Raw genomic sequence first — 23,023 nt, forward strand, 5'->3', positions numbered from 1 at the left:
CATATTTTATTTACATTTTTAACAACCGGAAGTGAAACGTTGAACTCCGAGTTTTGACCAATGAACGAGGAGCATGCACCTGGCTCCCCGCAGCTGCCTTTCGTTTGTAAAGTTTACTTTATGACGATATTTAAACTTTATATTTACACTTTGTTATTATCCTCGGGTGTTTTTTAGAAACCAGTTGTTTCGACTTGGACAGTGAGAACGCTTCCACTTGTTTACTTGTTGTAGCAATAGCTTGGCGGCTCTTAAGCTAGCTAACGTTAGCCTGATCTGATCTTTGTAGAGACAACTTGAACTCACACTTTTTTTGTACACTTTATTCCAAACGAGTTTATTTTCTTCACACAACATCACACTGACAGTCAGGCGGGCATGTACCTAAGTGGACACGTCGCCCTGGTTGGGTAGTTGTGCCACACACACACGCTCAGTTGCATAATTGTAGCCTTTAGGGCTGTGTGTCAGCAGCCACCATCGCGTTGCTCGCACGGTCCAAGCTTTAAAAAGTACCTCACAACAAGGAGGCCCACAGCTATGAGCCACTCTACACTGGATGCTGCCGCCTGTACAAGAGTAGCCTTTATCTCCATTAACATTGCTGGATGTCTACTATCTGATTACGGGACTTTGATTGGAGGTGAGTGATCTTAGAGCAATGAGATGTGTCAAAAGTCATGATGATCTTGCGTCTGAGGTGGTTTGCTTAATGTCGAGAATATTCTAACACATTAAAAACATTTAAATCTTGATTTTTCAGGGAGAATCATATTTGATCTATGTCCGGAGGCCATTAGGGTCTGCTGTGGTGCGAGTTGGTTATGGTTTATTTATTTAAAATAATGCTCATCAAACTTACATTGAGGAACATGTCTGCAAAGGAGTAGGAAGAGTCAAAGTTTATTTAGTCCTATCCCTTCTCCGTGTTTCAGCAATTACTGTTCCCATTTTATTTACTGTTTACGCTGTACATTGTTATTCATATTTGATGTCATCTATTTATTCACCACATTATTATTATTGTTATTTATTATTATGCGGTGGCCAGGCAACAACATTTCATTGGCAATTTCACTGCTGGGATATTGTGTAATGACAATAAAGGAAGTCTATCTATCTATTCTCTCCTAGAGGGAAAAATATGGCTTATCAAAAAACAAATTTTTCAGTAAATACAATTAATTAGTACAAAATAGTCATTAGCGTCTGTACTAGAATACAAAAATATAAGATATAAATAGAAAAATTAATGTTACCTAATTTGCCCCTTTTGCCTGTTTATGCATTTATTCACAGAGAAATGAGTGCCAGGAAAAAAGGGGGCAAGCCCAACAGAGGAGGAGGGAAATTTAACAAGCCAAGAGGTGGTGGAGGTCGAGGAGGAGGAGGCGGTGGCGGCAGAAAAGGAGCAGGTTGCTGTTTGGATGATGACTACGACTTCAGTCTTGATTTTGGACCTCCTCCGTCAAGCAGGTAAAGACCAATGATTCCCAAACCACTGTGTCGCCACTTGTTGTGGGGTGGAAGATTTTTGTCATGTATATGTGTCTTGGTCAATAAAGTTTGGGAAATTAATTTAAAAAAGATGTATTAACCGGGGTTTTGCTGCAGACCTGCCAAAGGACGAGGTGGCACTGCCGGTGCAAGTGGCTGGAATGGGAATCGCGGACGGGGAGGCAGAGATCGAGACAGCAGCAGCAGAGCTTTTCTCCCGAAATCGTTGGCAAAGAACCCAACGTACCCAAAGGCGGGTGACAGCAGCAGAGCAGAGACGAGCAGCATGCCAATGCAGAAGATCTTAATGACTAACAAGAACCAGGAACTTCTCAAGGAGCTGCTGTGGGATCTGCGGACCCGTGACTTTGACGAACAGTATGAGTGAGTATTTTTCTCAAATGTTCTTTTTTTATGTTTCTCAAATCCTTCTAACCAACCCTAGCATATATCTCTCAGTGAGACGGGATCAGATGATTTAAAAGTGGAAGAAGAAGAGGAAGAACACGATGAGCTGGACTACCGTACGGATGGCCAGTTTTGGGCCACCAATGCTGAGCCTGTGGAGAGAGCAGAGAGCCCAGACTATGAATCTGACCATGAACGTCCTCCTCCTGAGCCTGTCGTCTCCTTATTTGCTATTGGCAAACTCTGCAGGTGATGATGCACATTGGTATTTGGGTATTTGATGAATTTGACCTTTAACCTCCGCCTACCTTTCTAGGTATGGCTTTGATAGGGAGCGCAGCAAGCAGGCGCTGGAGTCAGGAGGAGGGGAATTTGGAGCAACATTGGAGAAGCTCCTCTATCAAGTTTACGCCGAGTGCCACAATCAGGAAGCTTTCACTCAAGTCCTGGAAGGAATGTCCATGGAGGAGTGTTTGAACCAGAGGCAGGAGGAAGCTCTGGCACTGGCGGCTATTTTCGGTGACCGTTTCAATGAGCGCATTGCCAACTCAGTGTGGGTAATAACCCTCGATCCATTATTTCTGTCTGAAAGCATTAGCGCAAATTACAGCAAGAATCAGCCTAAAGGGCGATCTTCTGAAAAAGTCTGCCAGTTCTATTTAAAAGGCAAAGGCTGCAGGTACGGCAGTAAATGCAAGTTCAAACACCAAACTCCAGTCCAAGCTTCACAGGACTTGCAGGGACCAGCTCAGCCTGGAATCAGCAGCTTCTCCCCCCCGGAGTATGAACTGGAGGTCCGCTTCCCCAAAGGAAACCGTTACCCAGCTCAAGCACCGGTCGTCGCCTTCAGCACCAACGACGAGTACATCGGAGCCGCGGGGAGGCTCACCGTGACGGAGGTGTTGTTCACACAGGCGCTGTCCGCCGCCCAGAAGGGCGAACCTGTCGTTTACACTCTCGTCAGCTTGTGCGAGGACGAGGACACCATGCGGGCGTTGCTGGACACCCCTCATCACAAATACAGTACGCCGCCGCCTGTTGTGGTGGCTCCCTCCCCATCTCTGCCAGTGAGGAATGTGAGGAGCAACGCTTTGGAGGAAAGCATCTGTCCCATGAGAAGGACCACTCCAGTAGTAGACCGTGAGTTGTTTTAGATATACCTTTAGTGGTTAGTGTTTTTTCCCCTTTGCATGAAGTCACAATGTGCTCCACTATGTTTGCACATTTTTTTATTGGTAATTGTTAGGGGTTAATCCCACCCTTGGCCATCTCTGTGTGGAGTTTTCATGTTCTCCCCGTGCATGCGTGGGTTTTCTCCGGGTACTCCGGTTTCCTCCCACATTCCAAAAACATGCTAGGTTAATTGGCGACTCCAAATTGACTCCAAATTGACTCCAAATTGAGTGAGTGTGAGTGTGAATGGTTGTTTGTCTATATGTGCCCTGTGATTGGCTGGCGACCAGTCCAGGGTGTACCCCGCCTCTCGCCTGAAGACAGCTGGAATAGGCTCCAGCACCCCCGTGACCCTCGTGAGGAAAAAGCGGTAGAAAATGAATGAATGAATATTAAGGGTTAGAGGAGGCGTCTTTGCTTTGCTATGCACTGAATGGGTTCACAAGGGAGCTAAGTTTGCATGTGTCCAACTTCCATGATTATTTTGTGTAACAGGGACTGGAGAAGCAGAAGAGCACGAAGAAGATAATAACGCTCTTCCCATCGAGGAGGAGCGACAACTTAAGAAGAAGGTGGCCACTAATCCCAACCTACTTGAAGAAAATGGCAAACTTTGCAGGGACTTCCAGAGGAAACAGGTACAGAGAATGGTTGTCAGTTTTAATGCACTGCGTCATTTTTTTTTGTGCACTTACTCTACAGTCATCCAAGCGGTTCAAGTCCATGCTGGAAGAGAGAATGAAGCTGCCAGCTTGGAATGAAAAAGACAACATCCTCGATCTGTTGAATGAGTGTCAAGTGTTGGTCGTCAGCGGGATGACAGGGTGGGTCAGTCAATATAGCCACAATATGATAGCTTTTTAAAAATGTATTTTTAATATAATGTTTTTTATGTAATTCGATATAATTAAAATTTTTAAATTTTAATTTTATGTAATATATCTAATATATATGTAAATGGTACTATGGATCTAATTCATGTTTTCTCATTTGTCTCCAGTTGCGGCAAGACTACTCAGATCCCCCAGTTCATCCTGGATGCTTCTCTGAGTGGTCCGGCGAACAAGGTGGCAAACATCATCTGCACTCAGCCGCGCCGCATTTGCGCCATCTCTGTGGCCCAGCGGGTGTCGCAGGAGCGTGCGGAGAGTCTGGGTAACTCTGTGGGCTACCAGATCCGCCTGGAGAGTGTCAGGGTATGCCCACACACGGTATTTTTAGTAAATGAATTTCCTGTTCCACGCTCATTTCTCCCTCCTGTCAGACGTCTGCCACCAGGCTGCTTTACTGCACCACGGGTGTGTTGCTGAGAAGGCTGGAAGGCGACATGGACCTTCAAGGTGTCACCCACGTCATTGTAGATGAGGTACACGAGCGCACAGAAGAAAGGTCAGCCAAGCCAAGCAAGAATTTGCCTTATTTGTGTTTACATGTGCCTCACTGGTTCCTGTTTTTGAATGTTCTAGTGACTTCCTCTTGTTGGTGCTCAAAGACTTAATTCTTCATAGACCGGACTTGAAGGTTATTCTCATGAGTGCAACGTTAAATGCCGGCCTCTTCTCTGAATATTTCTACAACTGTCCAACTGTACACATACCAGGTAATACATTTGATGCAGAATCCACTTAGAATATGTTCTGATCGCTCAGTGACCATTTCTACCTCTGTGCAGGTCACACATACCCCGTCACTCAGTTTTTTCTTGAGGACGCCATCTCTTTTACCCGGTAAGTGCCTCCTAGTGAAAGGCATCAGAATAGAAGTGTTGCAAATGTCTCCAATCCATATCTTAAGATACACAATCGAGGATGGGAGTCCTTACATGCGCTCAGGGAAGCAGAACTCCACGAGTGGGCAAGGAAGAAAAGGAGAGCCAAAGAACATAGTAGACACCTTGGGAGACGATATGTGGAACTTTATGTCTTTTTCTAATAAAGACGTTGTCAAAGACTCTGTCCCGGACCAGAGGCTTAGTCTTCAGGAACTGTCCATCAGATACAGAGGTAAAATACCATAAATGATTGTGAAATAGCTACAATTTGCTTCATAGTTTTTTTGTTGTTAATGCAGATTGTAAAACATCTGTGCTAAAGACGATTGCTGCAATGGACCTGGACAAGATCAACATGGATCTGATTGAGAGTCTGCTGGAGTGGATTTTAGATAGCAAAGATGACTCCCCTGACAGTGAGAAACACAGCAATATTGCACAGGTTTAATGTGGATTATTGTATGCTTCATTTCATGGTTCTTGTGTTTACTCCAGGTGCAGTGCTTGTGTTTCTTCCCGGCCTTGCTGAAATTAAGATGCTCTATGAGCAGCTCCAGTCAAACAGGAAGTTCAACAACAGGTACACAAGCAGGTAGGGATCCACTTTTTTCTAGCATCGAGTCTAACTAAATTTGTGCAAATATATTTTCTATAAGAAAAATGTGTGTATATCTTGAATGTTACAACACGCCATGTGGTATTTTATTTTTTATTTTTTTGTACCGCAATTGCTCCACTTAATAATTCAGTTAACTGCTTGAGTCTCCTGTTGTCTCAAAATACACTTATACAGTCTATAGTCTCTAATTAGCACTGGTTCAACTGTTTTTTAATTAATTCCACAAGATGACAATCACAGCATTATGAGTGAACATTCAGCAGCATTGTCTACCTCTGCATGCGCTTTAAAATGTTGCTACACAGCCGCTCTTGTTTCTCATTAAACGGTATTGCTGGTTTAACGCTATTACAACATTGGTTCTGATTGACGTTGTGTTGTGCACTATACAGTACTTTTTAATAAATAAACCATGAGGGCAACATCAGCTACATTTCCTTTACACATTCCCATGCATTCCAAAGTTAAAAAATAACTTTATCCATAATGACTTTCGGTGTGTGTGTGTCTTTGTCCCCGACATCAGCTGTGTGGTGTACCCACTTCACTCCAGTCTGTCCAATGAGGAGCAGCAGGCTGTTTTCAGCCACCCGCCTGAGGGCGTCACAAAGATCATCATCTCCACTAACATTGCTGAGACCTCTGTAACCATTGACGATGTAGTGTGCGTCATCGACTCTGGCAAGATGAAAGAAAAAAGGTAGGCTTTGGCACGTGCAAACCTGTCACCTGTGAGCGTACGTTGGAAGTTTACCGGTGCCCTTTTCAGGTACGATGCATCAAAAAGCATGGAGAGCTTAGAGGAATCCTGGGTGTCTCGGGCCAATGCGCTTCAGAGGAAGGGCAGGGCAGGTCGCGTGCGGCCCGGACTCTGCTTTCACCTCTTCACCAGCCACTGCTTCCATCACCATCTGGTACCTCAACAGCTGCCTGAGATCCAAAGAGTTCCTCTGGAGCAGCTCTGCCTCCGGTAGATCCATCTGTTTTCTCTTTGTGCACCAAAAATAGCTTGGAAACCCTGCTTTTGTGTACATTTGCGTAATGAGATTCTGAGCTGTTCTTCTCCTCTTAACAGCATCAAGATCCTGGATATGTTTGGAGAGCAGACGCTGGAGTCAGTCTTCTCTCGCCTTATCGAGCCGCCAGCCACCGGAAGCTTAGATGTGGCCAAGCAGCGCCTGCAGGACCTGGGTGCTCTAACCGCTGAGGAGAAGCTCACCCCGCTGGGCTACCACCTGGCCCGCCTGCCTGTGGACGTGCGCGTGGGCAAGCTTATGTTGTTTGGCGCCATCTTCCGCTGCCTCGACCCAGCACTCACCATCGCCGCCAGTTTGGCCTTCAAGTCACCTTTTGTAAGACCGGTTTAGAAGCCATGTTTGTATTACTATGGAGCATTGCATGTGATGCTTTCATCTGTATTGCCAAGGTGTCTCCATGGGACAAACGTGAGGAGGCCAACGAGAGGAAACTGGCCTTTGCGGTGGCCAGTAGTGACCATCTGGCCCTGCTGCAAGCATATAAGGTGCAGATCTAAAGAGAAATGCCAGATGATTTTTCACTCTGCTTATAATGAATATGTTGTCATCTTTTAGGGCTGGTGCGATGCTAAAAAAGCAGGCAATAGTGCCGGCTTCCGCTACTGCCGGGAAAACTTCCTGTCTTCACGCGTCTTGCAGGAAATAGCTTGTCTGAAGAGGCAGTTTGCCGAGCTGCTGTCTGACATCGGCTTCATCAAAGACAGGCTGAGGTCCAGAGTGATTGAGCGGCTGTGCTCCAATGGTTCTGATGGGATTCAGGAGGCCACTGGCCCTGAGGTACCACTTTTATACACTCATACTTCCACTGCTTTTGTTTATGTTAAGGGGTCTAATATATGTATGTTTATGAGCACCAAATATGAGGACGATATATCTTCTCCCTCACTAGTTTGCTCTGGGTTTTCATAACATCATGAAGGAATAACCTCCTTTATGGAGCCTGTAGCTCGATAAGCCGGCCCCGTGTATACACCCACCAATGTACGGACTACAGCTTTGACAACATAGGCGTGAAAATGGGAAGAAGATAAAAAAAACAGCATGATGTTGCTGTTAAAATGTGACTGTAATGTTAGCACTGTAGCTTACATGTCATCCTGTCCCACTATTTAATGTTATATTGTTGTCTGTGATATATGGCATCTATTACATTGTATGTAAATTGTGGATAAAGTGCACAATAGCGCTTCTTGGAGGCAGAGAGAGGTGTAGACAAATACAACTCTTTAGTGTTAAAGGCACACAAATCAACGTGCTACCAGTAGGGGCTGTGATACACACTTTTAAAATGTCTGAATTTAGCATCAAGGCGAGATTTTGGCCAACACACTTCCAATACAACTGCTCAGATGTATTTAAGATAGTAAAAAATAATATAATATGGCACCTTTTCAAGGCATAAACACATCATACTTCTGCTCTTTTCCAGGCAAATCTGAACGCTGACAACATCCATCTGATATCTGCTCTTCTCTGTGCTGCCCTCTATCCTAATGTTGTGCAGGTGCATGCTTATTTCCTTATTTCCTTTCAGTATTAAAATAAATTCTCCATCAATAATGTTATGTTTAATTTGCCGCACCAGGTCCAATCTCCTCAGGGGATCTATAAGTTGAGCGTCAAGGGAGCGGTAAAGATGCCCCCTAAGACCAACGAGCTACGCTTCATGACCAAGAGTGATGGATGCGTCCATGTTCACCCCTCGTCCATCAACTACACGGTGGGTGAGATGATGAAATATGCATAAATGTAGTCTTGTATATGACAAAGCATATGTACTGCAGGTGCGGCAGTATGCCAGCCCCTACCTGGTTTACCTGGAGAAGGTGAAAACCAGCCGGGTCTTCATCCGGGACTGCAGCATGGTGTCTGTCTACGCTCTGGTGCTCTTTGGAGGCGGGCAGGTCAACGTGGAGCTGCACAAGGGCCAGTTTGTCATCTCCCTTGACGATGGATGGATACGATTTGCTGCCGATTCTCACCAGGTCTGGAGGTTTATTTGCTTGTTTATTTGCTCGCCTGTGTTTGATGATGTCCCTGTGTGTCTGATGCATAGGTGGCTGAATTGGTGAAAGAGCTTCGGTGGGAACTGGACTGCCTACTGGAGGACAAGATCAAAAACCCTAGCATGGACTTGTGCAGCTGCCCACGCGGCTCCCGCATCATCCGCATGATCGTCAACCTTGTGTCTACGCAGTAATTCCGTTGCTTCAAACTGTGCTTCTTTTCATTTTCTGCTTCTTATGCTCTGTGCACTATAAGTATGGTGGTCCTTAAATGAAATGACCTGAGGCACATTGTTTCAGGCAATAGCCTGGCACCCTGCTAGAAGTTCAGCTTATTATTATTATTAATATAGACTTGCATGTTCAAATTCATACTAAGTCAGGTCCTCTGTCACGGGTCTCACTGCTACAGAGATGCTGTACAAATGTTTATAGATAAAAACAACTATGCATGTGTTACAAAGAATATATTTTCTAGTGATCCAATTGAGTCTGCATGGTTTCCACATATTTAACATGAATTGAATGTATTTAAATGTTACAATGATGTCAACCAACACAACGGGACTCCAAGGGCTCTTTGAATCAGGGAGTTGCCAAAGACTTTCAATTAAAAGGCTGCAGTTTTGCATTTCCACGTCCTAGTTATGTCTTTGATAGGCTTGTGGGAGAGTCAGACCTTTTCTTATTCAAGCCAGCCTGGCTGTTCTGTTCCTATGACAACGGGTGTCAACAAACCAGGAGCCAGTTGAATCTTTTCCTGTCGCCATTTCATCTTGCACAAACAACTTGGTAAGCTCTTTTATATTTGGATAGAATGTATCATCTTAAAATGTGCTTTTGTAAAGATTTAGAAGCCAAGGCACTATTTAATATTGGGATTATTGAAACATACTAAAGAATGTATCATTTAACAGATGGACTGATTCAAGGAAGTGCACGTCACCTCTCACTATGGTAAGGGTTTGTGTATGTGACACAACTGATCACAAATGAGCTGACAATGTGTCTTCTTTAAAGACCTCTAAATCCACAAAATCAAGATCCCACAGCTCCAAACCCGCTAAGAAGACTGGGAATTCAAAAACAGCCACAAAGAGGTCTTCTGTTGACAAAGTCACCAAAAAAGATGTGGACATCCTCAGGCCAGCGGCCATGCAGAACGTGTACTACATAGCTCACAATGCAGCCGCCTGCTTGGAGTTCAGAGGGTTTGGCTGGTCGAAAGACAAGAGAAAAAAGGGTAAAAAACGGAAAAAGCAAAAGTAAGTTTTTCCACTGAGTAGTGAAGGGATTTATTCTGATTCAACCAGTCCTACAAGTGCAGACAGAATGTGCCACACAGCATTGTGTAGCATTAATTTGTATTCCTCATGAGTCACTTTAAAGTAAAGAACAGAAACCTAATTGAAAGCTGAATATGTTCTAATATTGTAATAATCATAATTGTCAGACAATGCTAGCAAATGCTAACACACTGGAATTGGAAAAAGGAATTTGAACCCAGCAGGCATAGAAATATAGCTAAAAATGAAACACTGTTTCAGGCACTGTCAGTAATTCCCATACAAATGTACACTTGTTCCACAACCCTGTAAAATAAATAAATCCTCTGCAGAGTGCATTATGTTGCTGAAATATCATCCGCGGTGCTCACTCGGGTGGCTTCTTCTTGGCCTCCACGTCTTTCTTGAAAGCCTCAAATTTTTTGGCAATGTTTGGAACCTAAAGGACAATAAAAAGTGCAAAGCAGACAAAAAGACATTGAGCTCCCCATTGTTCTGTTACAATAGAGAAATGGTCCCCAACCTGGATAGTTTTTTTTTTTTGAGAGTGGGCGGGGGTTAAAAAAAAAAGTGTGTTCCACACTTATACCTCATAGTCATCTAATACTATTGTCATCTACCAATGTGTGAACAAAGATAATTTCATATGTGGGTGACAAATGCAGCACCCTGTGCCAAAAGTCCTTGTAGGAGTAATTGGATGGGAATGGCAGCGTGGAGAGTTTAAAACTAAACTTTAATCCAAAATGACAAACTTTTCCCCACACACTACACACAGCTGATTCGGTGCATTGGAATGCCTGCAAATAAAAACGTATGGATTTTTGCTGTCTTTTATATCTATATCTATATCTATATATCTATCTTCATTGGCCTGGGCAGAAAATTTGCTAACATATACGCAGGGGGGAAATTTGACTCGGGGGTGATATAAGTAAATTGACAGTTCAATCACTAATGACTATTTTCTACATTAGAATTATTAAATAATTTATATAAAATAATTAACATTTAATTATTTAGTCGGTTATTTCAAATAAATAACTGACTTCGGTGTACAAATAATAGTATAGTATTCTATGTGAATGCATGTTTGGTTTAAAAAACAACGTGAATTACTTACATCATAGTTCTGAGCGAGGTACATCCCCACAACGTTGCCCAAGGTGAATCCAGCCTAAAACACAAACATTTATCACACTATTTCAAGGCAGTTGGTCTTCTATTAATGTTATGTAACATTTCAAAAACGGTCCGTCTCCGTAACAAAAGCTTTAGAGTGTATGCTGACCATGTAGCACTGTTGAGCTTTTAGTTGTTAAACTATGCTAGCGGAAACAGACATCTTCTAACTAAAACGTCGATGAAAGTTCGTTTTACTCACCAAGAACTGTAGCATAGTGCAATATTAAAGGTTTTGCGATGACAGTCTTCTTAAGATAATTAATTTTAACTTAAAGCTTTGAGGCTAACCGCACAAACTAGCTACAGTACGTCTGTCAAAGCTAGGCTGTTATCAACAAAATGTTCACGCATGCGCGAGAGTTGAAACGAAGAAACGTATCATCGCATTGTTTTCAGAGTTGACGTTTTGTAGTCCTTTTCGCTGCATTGGCCTCTGTGGAGTCTTCCTTGAGAACTACAACTCCCATCACGCCGAAACGTCTGTCATTATAGCGAGTGTCGCAATGGTGGCGACGGTGAGACATTGAATGACTTTGGCTCCATCCTGAAAATAGCCGGTGATTGTTTTTTTTTGCGGATAAAACTGAAGGCATGGAGGCGCTTATTCCTGTTATAAACAAGCTCCAGGATGTGTTCAACACAGTTGGGGCGGATATTATCCAACTCCCGCAGATTGCTGTGGTGGGGACGCAGGTACAGTAAACGGCTGTCATGCTAACTAACCATAGATTGCAGCATTTTCTGCTACTTAGTCATAATTAGCAATTAAGTCAATGAACCTCACTCGTTCTGATTTATTTTAAACAAAAGAACATTTTATGACATCGTAACTACTTAAGTGTCAACCCTTGAATCATAACCTTCAATCAGTGCTATTTTAAGGATGCTACCAACACCCTGTTAGCCAAAATAGGTCACTGCTATCATCAAAGACAGGTGAATTTAGCCCTGGTCTTTGCCTTGATTTGACATTTATTTGTTACCGTGTGTAACTACATGAAGCATAATAGAGAACACACAAACCTTCTCTCATAAATCTCCTAAAATTCAAAACATTAAAATTCACCTTTCTCGTACATTCTGAAACAGATACAATCATGAAGAAAACAACAATACGCTCCCTTAAAGTACAACGTTTTTTAGAGAGAGACAGAGAGAGGAGAAATGTTACCTCATCATATGCCTGAACAAGACGTAAGACCTTTAGCATCGCAATATGTGAGAAACCACAGTTTCTGATATGATTTACCATAATTTAGTCCTTTATTATTATGTAGTGTATTTGTTATTTGTTCTGTATTTAGTCATTGGACATGTGACTTTGCTAACTGTCCAGTTACTAACATACTATGCCGGCACTGGTTTTGGTACGCATCCCTACAAATTTATAATAACTAACCTGTATGTGCCATTGCTACAAAAGTGTGTGTGACCTTTTTTGTTTTCTGGTGTGCTGTGAGATTTCTTTCAATGTAAAGTAGATTTTTCATGTAACTGTTTTCTCACCTCCAGAGCAGTGGAAAGAGTTCTGTCCTAGAGAGCCTAGTGGGCAGAGACCTGCTCCCCCGTGGGACTGGCATTGTCACCAGGCGACCTCTCATCCTCCAGCTGGTCCACGTCGAACCTGGAGATGCCCGTAAAAATGAGGACAGCGGTAGGCACTGAAATTGCCATCTTTCCTATGCATGCTTTGTCACCACCAGATGTACATTTAGACCATGTCACACACTTCTTTTTTCTGTTGCTGTCTAATCACTTGCAGATTGCAGAGTATGAAAACGCTCCATGAAGGTGCATGAACCAGGATTAGCTTTGTAGTTCGGCTCCTTTTTTCATTGCATTTTCTCGCTGCTTTTTAGTGGATGTGGTTCAGCATCCCGCACAGAGTAGTCGCCCTTTCGAATACCTTTCTTAAATATTAAATATATTCTTGTATATTCTTTCTTAAATATTTTCTTGTGTCATGCAGGCAGAGAAGGCGAAGAGTGGGGGAAGTTTCTGCACACCAAAAATAAGGTAATAAATGACTGGAAAATATTAAACACATGCTAACATAACAACTCATGAGTTGTTTTTTGGTTTTGTTGCAGATCTACACAGATTTTGATGAAATTAGGCAAGAAATAGAAGCAGAAACAGAGCGAGTGTCAGGGAATAATAAGGTGAGACTCTGCCTGTCTGCCTGCCTGTCATTTTGGAAGCTTTGTCACCTGTTTTATATTTTCCATACTATTTAAGTTGATTTGTGTTCATAGACCTACTGAAGGCAATCCTTGTAGCAGAGCTGGCAATGGGTTTCAAGTATTGGCTTGTTGTTTTGTCGTTTTGGATAAAAATGTAAAAGGTATTTTATGTTCTCTGCAGGGCATCAGTGACGAGCCCATTCATCTGAAGATATTCTCTCCTCACGTTGTCAACCTCACCCTAGTGGACCTGCCGGGTATCACCAAGGTAGCGTGGTAAATCCCCATTAGGTTTTTTTTTTTTTATAATGAATGAATGTAAGACAGGGGTCCAAATGATTTCCAAATGATTTCCATTGAGGGTCACATACAGGATACAAGAATGCTGGGCAGTTTTGTTTAAACCCTATTCAATGTAGTTCAACATTTGCATAGCAGTTAAATTTAAAGAGAGAAAAAAACAGCCCACATCGCAGTGTCATTCAATAGTCACCATTTCCACTTTTTCTTCTTAACATTACAACTAACATTACAAATAAAAAGAATTGGTTCTAGCTGCAAATTGGTCTTGTGCTGCACCTTTTTTTTTGTAAGAAGATCTGTTTTGCAGGTGCCTGTGGGCGATCAGCCTAAAGACATCGAGATCCAGATCAGAGATCTCATCCTGAAGCACATCTCCAACCCAAACTGCATCATTTTAGCCGTCACCGCCGCCAACACCGACATGGCCACGTCAGAGGCCCTCAAGGTAGCCCGGGAAGTCGACCCTGATGGTAAAGACCCAAACTGCACTTCCCTTTACAAATTATGCATGAATGCTGACACATACTTGTCCCTCCAGGAAGGAGGACGCTAGCAGTGGTGACCAAACTAGACCTGATGGACGCTGGCACTGATGCGATGGATGTGCTGATGGGCCGAGTCATTCCTGTCAAACTGGGACTCATAGGAGTGGTCAACAGGTTCGTAGCCTCCATGCACGTGTTAAGACTTCACTCTAGATACATGGATCAATATGTATTGTTTATTTATTCTGTAATGTAATCAAAGTATAGATCTATTATTCATGTAGCATTAAATATGAATGACTGTACAGTGTATGAAAAATGTAATACTGTCTGTGAATGGTATGTGTTTGTAGGAGCCAGTTAGACATCAACAATAAGAAGTCAGTCGCTGACGCTATCCGGGATGAACATGCTTTCCTGCAGAAGAAATATCCCTCTCTGGCTAACAGGAACGGGACCAAATACCTGGCCAGGACCCTCAACAGGTAATGCAATAACAATTTATTAAGGGTGGTATTTAAAGTTAATATACTATATTATAGGAGTTAATATACTAACTCCTTATTTCTAAAATCACAAATACTTAAACTTGCTGATATAGTTCATCTTCAAACAGCTAAAATAATGCATAAGGCTAAAAACAACCAATTACCTAAAAATGTCATCCAATACTTCTCTACAAGAGAGGAGAAATATTTAGGAGAACTAAATTTGAAACACTTCTATGCTAGGACTACGTCATAAGCCATAGCATTTCAGTATGTGGAATCAAACTATGGAATGGATTGAGTAAGGACCTCAAACAATGCACAACGATGAGCCAATTCAAGAAACAATACAAGCAGTTGATGTTTGCTAAATACAAGGATGAAGAGTCTTCAACCAGTCATGATGTGCTATATATGTATATATATCACTATATTGACACTTACTATGGTACCCATTATGTCATTGTATGGTCATATCACCTCGTACTTCGGTACGAGGTACATTATTAAAAAAACAAAACCAAAAAAAAAACCTTGAACTGTATTATGGAAAGCAGGAAGTGAACAAATGTAACAGATTGTAAAAGTACCAGATGGAGGGGTAGGATTTAATAAGCTTTGCTTCTTCCTACTCCTTTTGGACATGTGGAACTATGAACTGATTATGTGATGCACTCAATTGTAATCTGATGCATGTTCAAATGAAATAAAACCATTACCATTACCAATATGAATAACAAGTAAATGGCATCATTTCCGGTGTATCAGCCGCTACTTTTTTTCTTCAACTCAATCCTGTGGCTGACACAACGATGTGGCTAATTTACGAACATGTTCCAATCTCGTGACATCTCCTATACTTCTGAACTACTAAACGTTTAAATACTGTGTCGCTCATGACTCAGTGAGGAAACGGAAGCTTCTTTAGCAGAAGCCATTCACAAGCTATAAAGGAATTCGCTTGTCAAACCATCGGAAATCTCAGAAGGTCTTTACTCAATATTTCAGAGTCATAGTATGTTGGTAAATGTGAAGTAATAATTTACGACTATCGTATAATCCCGGAAATTCTTACCCATGATCACAGTTTTGAAATGGTTCATAACTATGAACTGCGTATATAAATATTTACATGTTTTGTAGCATAGTCACAGATAATGCACACAAAGGAGCTTGACCTGAGACTGGTTTGGCATATCTGGAGTACAACAGAAGCTGTGCCCTTTCCCTTCTCCTAATGTCAGGCTACTGATGCATCACATCCGCGACTGTCTGCCGGAGCTCAAGACACGGATCAATGTCCTGGCCGCTCAGTACCAGTCCCTGCTCAGCAGCTACGGCGAACCCGTGGAGGATCAAAGCGCCACCTTGCTCCAGCTCATCACCAAGTTTGCCACAGAGTACTGCAACACCATTGAGGGCACGGCCAAATACATCGAGACGGCAGAGTTGTGAGTGTCCACACGGTGGCGCCGTTGAGACGTTCAGAAGCGCTTTTATCATTTAATAATTTAGACCAGCTTGTCAGTTTTGGCACGTTCTACTTGTGTGAAGTTAACGCTTGACAGGTGAGTCCGCTAATAACCCCTCGCTGCTGCTTGTCAGGTGTGGGGGAGCCCGAATATGTTACATATTCCATGAGACCTTTGGTAGAACGTTGGAGTGTGTGGACCCTCTGGGAGGCCTCAGCACCATAGACATCCTAACAGCCATAAGGAATGCAACCGTGAGTGCCGTTTGACAATCCATGATTTTCTATTATTTACATAACTCGTGAATGACTAATCTCTCCCCTCGCTATGCTGCATCAGGGCCCTCGCCCGTCTCTCTTTGTGCCCGAGGTTTCCTTCGAACTCCTCGTGAAGAAGCAGGTGAAGCGCCTGGAGGAGCCCAGTCTGCGCTGCGTGGAGCTGGTGCACGAGGAGATGCAGCGGATCATCCAGCACTGCAGCAACTACAGCACGCAGGTAATCATCATTCAGTCCGCATCTCCTATTCTGACACGTCTACTGATACCGACTCATCCCTGCAGGAGCTGCAGAGGTTCCCGAAACTCCACGAGGCCATCGTGGAAGTGGTCACCTCCCTCCTGAGAAAGAGACTGCCCATCACCAATGAGATGGTACCAGCTATAGTCAGTCTGACATGACCAGTTTGCCACCTAAAAGGAGACAGGAAGTAAAACTGCCTCATCTGCTAAATGAAGGCTGTGTCCCAAATCCAAGTACACTTCAATACATACATTTTACACTTCCTGAGGTGTAGTACTGTCCCAAGTCCATTACTATAGCGATGGCTCTTCTTCTTCTCTCCGAGTTGCTACCATTTGGGTTATCCCCGCCCTTTCTATTACATAGCCAAGAGGGTGATAATTGAGGGTGGTCTGGAAATGTTCGATCGATTTGAGACACTTGGATGCATGTACATCCTACATTGTACATTAACATCCCTGCATCACTGCAGCTTTGCTAAAATAAGATTGAGTAGGACTTATTGGAATAAATCACACATTTTGTTTTCACTATTAATAACATTAAAGCAATCATTATTTGTTAGAATGCTCAGCTGTCAACACTTTCCCCTCCGTTAGGTCCACAACTTGGTTGCAATAGAGCTGGCCTACATTAACACAAAACACCCAGACTTTGCAGACGCCTGCGGGGTCATGAACAACAACATTGAGGTAGGTGTGTGCTTTGCAAGCAAATACACATTTTGTTAACCAAGTGCATCAATGCAGTAAAACGTGTTGCTACTGCATGTTTGTTTCCTACAAGTAACATGGGAGGTGTCAATGCTTTGTGTGGAATGTGTGTTTGTAGGAGCAAAGAAGAAACAGGATGAGAGAGTTGCCCACTGCGGTGCCCAGAGAGAAGGTATGTTTGGTGCTGGTAGTTTAGCAACAAAAAAGTCCAAATTTGGTGTCCAGAAGGGGTGCAGATGGAGCAGACCCTAAAGATTTAGGGCATAGAGCAGGGCTGTTCAAACGGCAGCCCAGGGACTGTTTATGGTACATTTTAAAAGTAAAAAAGCAAGAATAAAAAAAATATTGAAAGAATGAAGTCATAATATTAAGAGGAAAAAAAATAGCATAAAGTTGAAATTTATTTTCCAGCTGTCATGTGAGAAACAAAACAAAACATAGAATAAACTTGTAAGTTTAGGAAAATTTGATTGAGTAAAAGTGATAATTTTACGATAGTCAAAATATTATGGTAATAAATAATATTACAAGAAAAAAGTTGAAAATTTGTTTAAAAAATATTTTTTATTGCAAAGTGCACCCATAAAACAAAGCTGACATACAGGCATTTTCTTTATATAAATCTAAAAAAAAGTTGGCCCTCGTTTATCGTTTATGGTTTCCAGCCCTGACCGTAATAAGTGAATTTCTGCGACGAAGGATTAAATATTGATAAACAAAATATTTTCATAGAAAACTTGTTTATGACTTTGTAAATACATTTTTAAAGTCAATATTAGAGCCCTATATACATGAAATAACACCCCTATAGTCATCTTTACACTCTTATTATTCATAGTTTACAAGACATTGCTCGAATGTAATGCGTGGGTGACGGGATCATTGGGGACAAGAGATGGCCGCCACTGTAAGCATAGCATGCCACCGAGCTAACTCGTTATCCTCAACTTTATTCTAAAGAAAGGGTTTCAAACAGTAGGGAAGGAGGATTATGTAAGAAACCAAGAACTTACCACTTCATGTTGGACATGCCATGGCTATCTCCATGTCTAATCTAATGTCATGTCTCATCAATGTAAGATTACTGACACCTAGTGGTCACAATACTGTATGACCTGACTTTCAATATATTTTGAGCAATAATAGTCCACAGTCAACCACAAAACAGCGGCCATTTATTAAGGAAGTAATCTTGGAATAACTGTGATAGTAAAGGAGTGATGTTTGGGTTGGTTTAGAAAATGTAAAACCTACTGCACGCTAAACCGCAACTCTGAACCTCTTACGTCACTTCCTGTCTTCCACACATCTGTCTACCCGCCACTAAGGTTCCCTGGGAACACATTTACTGTGACACACACGAGCAGGAGTTTTTATTTTGACATCTTAAATGTCTTGTTTACACTGATTATGTCGACTGTATTGTGTACTTTGAGTGTAAAGCAATTTAAAGCTTACTGAGACAATAGCCACCACGTGTTGTCCAGATAAACAACAAGAAGGAACTGCTAACATGTTAGCCTCTCATTTATGTATTGTTTCCTCTGACTAAATCTATTATATCAGGTAATACATATGTAAAAGTGACTATAGGGGTGTTATTTCATGTCTGGAGAGCTCTAATAATGTTAAAAACCCTATTTAGAGGATTGTAAACAGGTTTTCTATGCCATTACTACGAATATATTTCATGTATTAATATTGAATGGGAAATTCATTCATCACGGTACGGTCAGTTTGGACAGCCCTCCCTTAAAGGAACCGAACCGAACAGCACATTTTCTCTTTCTCTTCCCTAACATCATTCCTCTTCTCAGTCTCTTGGCAAAGGCCCGGCTGGCGAGCCCCCTGCATCTGGAGCAGACACAGACGGTGCCAAGGTGGGCACAGTTTGCTGGCAGCTGGCCTTGCTTTGCTATGCTGTGGATGCTACGCGACGCTATGTGAACCTGCACTAACAAATGTTGCTTTTCCTCCAGTCTGACCTTCCTGCATTTCCCCCCCCCAACCTCTGCATCTGTATTTTTTGTGCATTGCTCCATTTTTTCCCCTCATCCAAAGGATCCCACAGTGGATTCCTTGAACCGCAACATGATCCAGCCTCCTTTTGTCTCCAGGCGCCAGCAGCAGGGCCTCAAGGCGATCAGGAAGGCACGGGCACCTGGAGGGGGATGCTCAAGAAAGGAGAGGAAGGCCCAGGCTCGGGGCCCGGAAGCCCCCTTAAAGGAGCCGTCAACCTGCTGGATGTGGTAACTTGTCTGCACTCTTGTGTGTGTGTGTGGGAATGAATGGCTATATTCTTTTCTATTCCTATTTCTATTTCTATTCCTATTCCTATTTCTATTCCTATTTCTATTTCTATTCCTATTCCTATTTCTATTCCTATTTCTATTCCTATTTCTATTCCTATTTCTATTCCTATTTCTATTCCTATTTCTATTCCTATTCCTAATCCTATTTCTATTTTATTCTATTCTATTCCTAATCCTATTTCTATTTCTATTCCTATTTCTATTTCTATTTCTATTTTATTCAATTCCTATTCCTCATCCTATTTCTATTCCTAATCTTATTTCTAATCCTATTTCTATTTCTAATCCTATTCCTATTTCTATTCCTATTTTCTATTTCTATTTCCAATCCTATTCATATTCATATTCATATTTATATTCATATTCATATTCATATTTATATTTATATTTATATTTATATTTATATTTATATTTATATTTATATTTATATTTATATTTATATTTATATTTATATTTATATTTATATTCCTATTCCTTTTCTTATTCCTTTTCTTATTCCTATTTCTATTTCTATTCCTATTCTAATTCTAATTGTATTCTATTGTGATGACTGCATATTAACTACATTTCCTTAACTTGTAGCCGGTGCCGGTTGCCAGGAAGCTGTCGTCACGTGAGCAGCGGGACTGTGAGGTCATCGAACGCCTCATCAAGTCTTACTTCCTCATTGTGCGCAAGAACATCCAGGACAGGTAAGAAGATAAATGGCCCCAATCGCCGCTCATGCTCCAAACATCTTTCCAAATGTCATCTAGTTCCCCGGAGAGCTCATTAAAGCACCCCTTTTTAATTGACACCGCACACTTGCATAGCCACGGCATTTAAAGCGTCTGCTGACTGGGTCAAATGCGAGCCCCCCCACCCCACGTCAACCATCTGCTCCATCTGTTCACCCGCAGTGTGCCCAAGGCGGTGATGCACTTCCTGGTCAACCACGTGAAGGACAGTCTCCAGAGTGAGCTGGTGGGGCAGCTCTATAAATCGGGCCTCCTTAACGACCTGCTGACCGAGTCGGAGGACATGGCCCAGCGCCGCAAGGAGGCGGCCGACATGCTCCAGGTAAAGTCACCCAAGTATGACCGCCTCCCTGATGCATCAACAACCCAGCTGAGCCTTAGTGTTTTTTTTTGGGCTGCAGGCGCTACAGAGAGCGAGCCAGGTGATCGCGGAGATCAGAGAGACGCACCTGTGGTGAACTCTTCACATGAAAGTACCTTCCAGATGAAAATCGAATTGTCAACGTCAACGGACATATTTAACATGCGATAAGGAACAAATACTCTCCTCCATTTAGGGGTAGAAGTCATATGGACAAACATGGCCGCTTCTTGTGTGTCGCTCCATTGTCCACACTGTAAATGTTTATGTACTTTGCGTGCATGCTAGCGGTTTGCGTGAATGTTTGTTTACAAGCGGCGAGTGCGAAATTTAGGATGCTTTGCCTTGTGCTCACGGGGACAGGTCTTGTTAACTGCTGCACTTAACATTTGGTACTGCCACCAATGTGACCACGCCCACACACAAGTATTGGCCCCGCCTCCGTCGCCTGATTGGTGCTGAGCTGAGACTTCAAGACGTTTGACAGACTGAGAGCTGATGTTGACCGCCCATACGAACCAGTTGTACTGTACATGTTTGTTTTAGCATATATTTAAAAACCAATCATGTTAAGTTAAGCTATACAATACATTCTCATGCAACGGCAAAGCCTTTCATTTTTCTGGAAGTTTTTTTTTTTTTTTTTACTATTTAACCATCTCTTACCACAAGGGGGCAGAATCATTCCACTAGTTATAGCAGTACATATGTACATGCATACGTATTATATAAACCCATACATACATACATAAGATATAAAACCATACATACATACAAACATAGGATATAAAACCATACACAAATACATAAGATATAAAACCATACATACATACATACATACATACTTAGGATATAAAACCATACATTTTTTGGCTCCTGCTGGGACCCCTGATGAGGATGTGGGATGTTACCACTCCATTCCAGAGCAGGTAAGTGCACTATAAGCAAGCTGAAAAAAAACGAAAATAAAGCTCACGCACACTAAACAGGGGCCCCAGAAGCATCCAAAAATGGCATAAAACGCCAGAGTCTGAGGGCCGTGATTTTTGACAAAAAACATAAGGGGTTAGTATGTCGTTTTTTTTTCATTTTTTCAACGTCCTTCTTATGCACTTTTCTGGTAAAAAAAAAAAAAAAAGGGGGGTGGGGGAACCTCACACACTCTCGACAGGGGCCCCCAGAAGCATCCAAAAATGGCATAAAATGCCAGAGTTTGAGGGCGGTGATTTTTGACAAAAAACGTAAGGGGTTAGTATGTCGTTTTTTTTTTTCATTTTTTCATCTTGCTCCTAATGCACTTTCCTGGTCAAAAAACAAAGGAAACCTCACACACACTCAACAGGGGCCCCAGAATCATCCAAAAATGGCATAAAATTCCAGAGTTTGACGGCTGTGATTTTTTACAAAAAAACGTAAGGAGTTAGTATGTCATTTTTTTTTCATATTTTTCAACATGCTCCTATTGCACTTTTCTGGTCACAAAAAAAGGGGGGAACCTCACACACGCTCAACAGAGGCTCCAGAAGCATCCAAAAAAAAGGGGGGAACCTCACACACGCTCAACAGAGGCTCCAGAAGCATCCAAAAAATTTGTTTTGTTTTGATTGAGGGCGGTGATTTTTGACAAAAAAACATGTCGTGTCGTTTTTTTTTCATCTTCTTATGCACTTTTCTGGTCAAAAAACAAGGAAAACTTCACACGCATAAAATGCCAGAGTTTGAGGGCGGTGATTTTTTACAAAAAAACATAAGGGGTTAATATGTCGTTTTTTTCAATTTTTTCATCTTCCTTCTTATGCACTTTCCTGGTCAAAAAACAAGGAAAACCTCACACACGCTCAACAGGGGCTCCAGAATCATCCAAAAATGGCATAAAATGCCAGAGCTTGAGGGCTGTGATTTTAGACAAAATACGTAAGGGGTTAGTACAGGGGTGGGCAAACTACGGCCCGGGGGCCACATCTGGCCCGCCAAGTGTTTGAATACGGCCCGCCCAATCTTTCCAAAGTATTTCATTTAAACTCAACATACAACCTGGCATCATGGCCTGAGCCAACCTTTTGATGGTTTTATCAATTTCGTTTTTTGACATGGTCTGTTTACAAAGTGCTCCTGAAAAAAGGGACACAAGCACATAATAATAATAATAATTAGATTATTATAATTATAGTAATGCTAATTATTATATTATATATCATATTATTGTTATATTTGCATATTTTACATAATAATAATAATAATATAATAATTATTATTTTAATTTTATTGTAATTATTATATTTTATTATTTTTAAAATATTTAAATATAAATATAAAATAATAAATAATAATAGCAGATTGCATGACAATTTTACAGATACAATAATACCAGGTGGACTGTTACTGTTACTGTCTGCCCCCCCGGTAAATTTTGTCATATCAATGCGGCCCGCGAGTCAAAAAGTTTGCCCACCCCTGGGTTAGTATGT

General features: G+C 41.9%; 3 protein-coding genes across 6 annotated transcripts; 2 read left to right on the forward strand and 1 right to left on the reverse strand.

Annotated features, from left to right (window-relative positions):
• The first annotated feature begins 56 nt into the window (after positions 1 to 56).
• dhx57 (DEAH (Asp-Glu-Ala-Asp/His) box polypeptide 57) lies at positions 57 to 9,678 on the forward strand. Of its 2 annotated transcripts, XR_009130327.1 has the most exons (24): positions 57 to 643; positions 1,300 to 1,476; positions 1,615 to 1,881; positions 1,957 to 2,154; positions 2,222 to 3,045; positions 3,574 to 3,716; positions 3,781 to 3,902; positions 4,079 to 4,274; positions 4,343 to 4,467; positions 4,545 to 4,678; positions 4,751 to 4,805; positions 4,873 to 5,081; positions 5,149 to 5,265; positions 5,345 to 5,441; positions 5,995 to 6,168; positions 6,238 to 6,438; positions 6,544 to 6,820; positions 6,895 to 6,990; positions 7,061 to 7,282; positions 7,935 to 8,009; positions 8,091 to 8,225; positions 8,290 to 8,490; positions 8,562 to 9,303; positions 9,429 to 9,677. XR_009130327.1 is itself a non-coding variant. In XM_058077665.1 (23 exons), the coding sequence occupies exons 2-23, from the start codon at positions 1,304 to 1,306 to the stop codon at positions 8,703 to 8,705; spliced, it is 4,185 nt and encodes a 1,394-aa protein (XP_057933648.1). In that variant the 5' UTR covers positions 57 to 643; positions 1,300 to 1,303; the 3' UTR covers positions 8,706 to 9,678. The 2 variants fall into 2 exon arrangements, 1 of the variants encoding a protein (XP_057933648.1); XM_058077665.1 differs by having other exon boundaries at positions 8,562 to 9,678.
• A 99-nt stretch (positions 9,679 to 9,777) lies between these two features.
• stmp1 (short transmembrane mitochondrial protein 1) lies at positions 9,778 to 11,348 on the reverse strand. Its single transcript, XM_058077669.1, has 3 exons — positions 11,182 to 11,348; positions 10,921 to 10,974; positions 9,778 to 10,236 (listed from the first exon to the last, which is right to left on the reverse strand). Exons 1-3 carry the CDS (start codon positions 11,194 to 11,196, stop codon positions 10,165 to 10,167), a joined length of 141 nt encoding a protein of 46 aa, XP_057933652.1. The 5' UTR covers positions 11,197 to 11,348; the 3' UTR covers positions 9,778 to 10,164.
• Positions 11,349 to 11,451: 103 nt separating this feature from the next.
• On the forward strand, positions 11,452 to 21,164 carry LOC131132230 (dynamin-1-like protein). 3 transcript variants are annotated; one of them, XM_058077666.1, is made up of 19 exons: positions 11,452 to 11,675; positions 12,495 to 12,636; positions 12,952 to 12,998; positions 13,073 to 13,144; positions 13,347 to 13,433; positions 13,776 to 13,938; positions 14,007 to 14,127; positions 14,307 to 14,438; positions 15,686 to 15,892; positions 16,047 to 16,167; positions 16,253 to 16,408; positions 16,474 to 16,563; positions 17,032 to 17,124; positions 17,264 to 17,317; positions 18,963 to 19,025; positions 19,263 to 19,394; positions 20,040 to 20,149; positions 20,357 to 20,516; positions 20,596 to 21,164. In XM_058077666.1, exons 1-19 carry the CDS (start codon positions 11,574 to 11,576, stop codon positions 20,650 to 20,652), a joined length of 2,109 nt encoding a protein of 702 aa, XP_057933649.1. In that variant the 5' UTR covers positions 11,452 to 11,573; the 3' UTR covers positions 20,653 to 21,164. The 3 variants fall into 3 exon arrangements, with proteins under 3 accessions (XP_057933649.1, XP_057933650.1, XP_057933651.1); XM_058077668.1 differs by lacking the exon at positions 11,452 to 11,675 and adding an exon at positions 12,745 to 12,773 and having other exon boundaries at positions 12,492 to 12,636; XM_058077667.1 differs by lacking the exon at positions 18,963 to 19,025 and having other exon boundaries at positions 11,453 to 11,675.
• The last annotated feature ends 1,859 nt before the right edge of the window (positions 21,165 to 23,023 follow it).

The sequence above is a fragment of the Doryrhamphus excisus genome, chromosome 7 (genome assembly GCF_030265055.1).
Source record: "Doryrhamphus excisus isolate RoL2022-K1 chromosome 7, RoL_Dexc_1.0, whole genome shotgun sequence".
NCBI classification, from domain to species: domain Eukaryota; kingdom Metazoa; phylum Chordata; class Actinopteri; order Syngnathiformes; family Syngnathidae; genus Doryrhamphus; species Doryrhamphus excisus.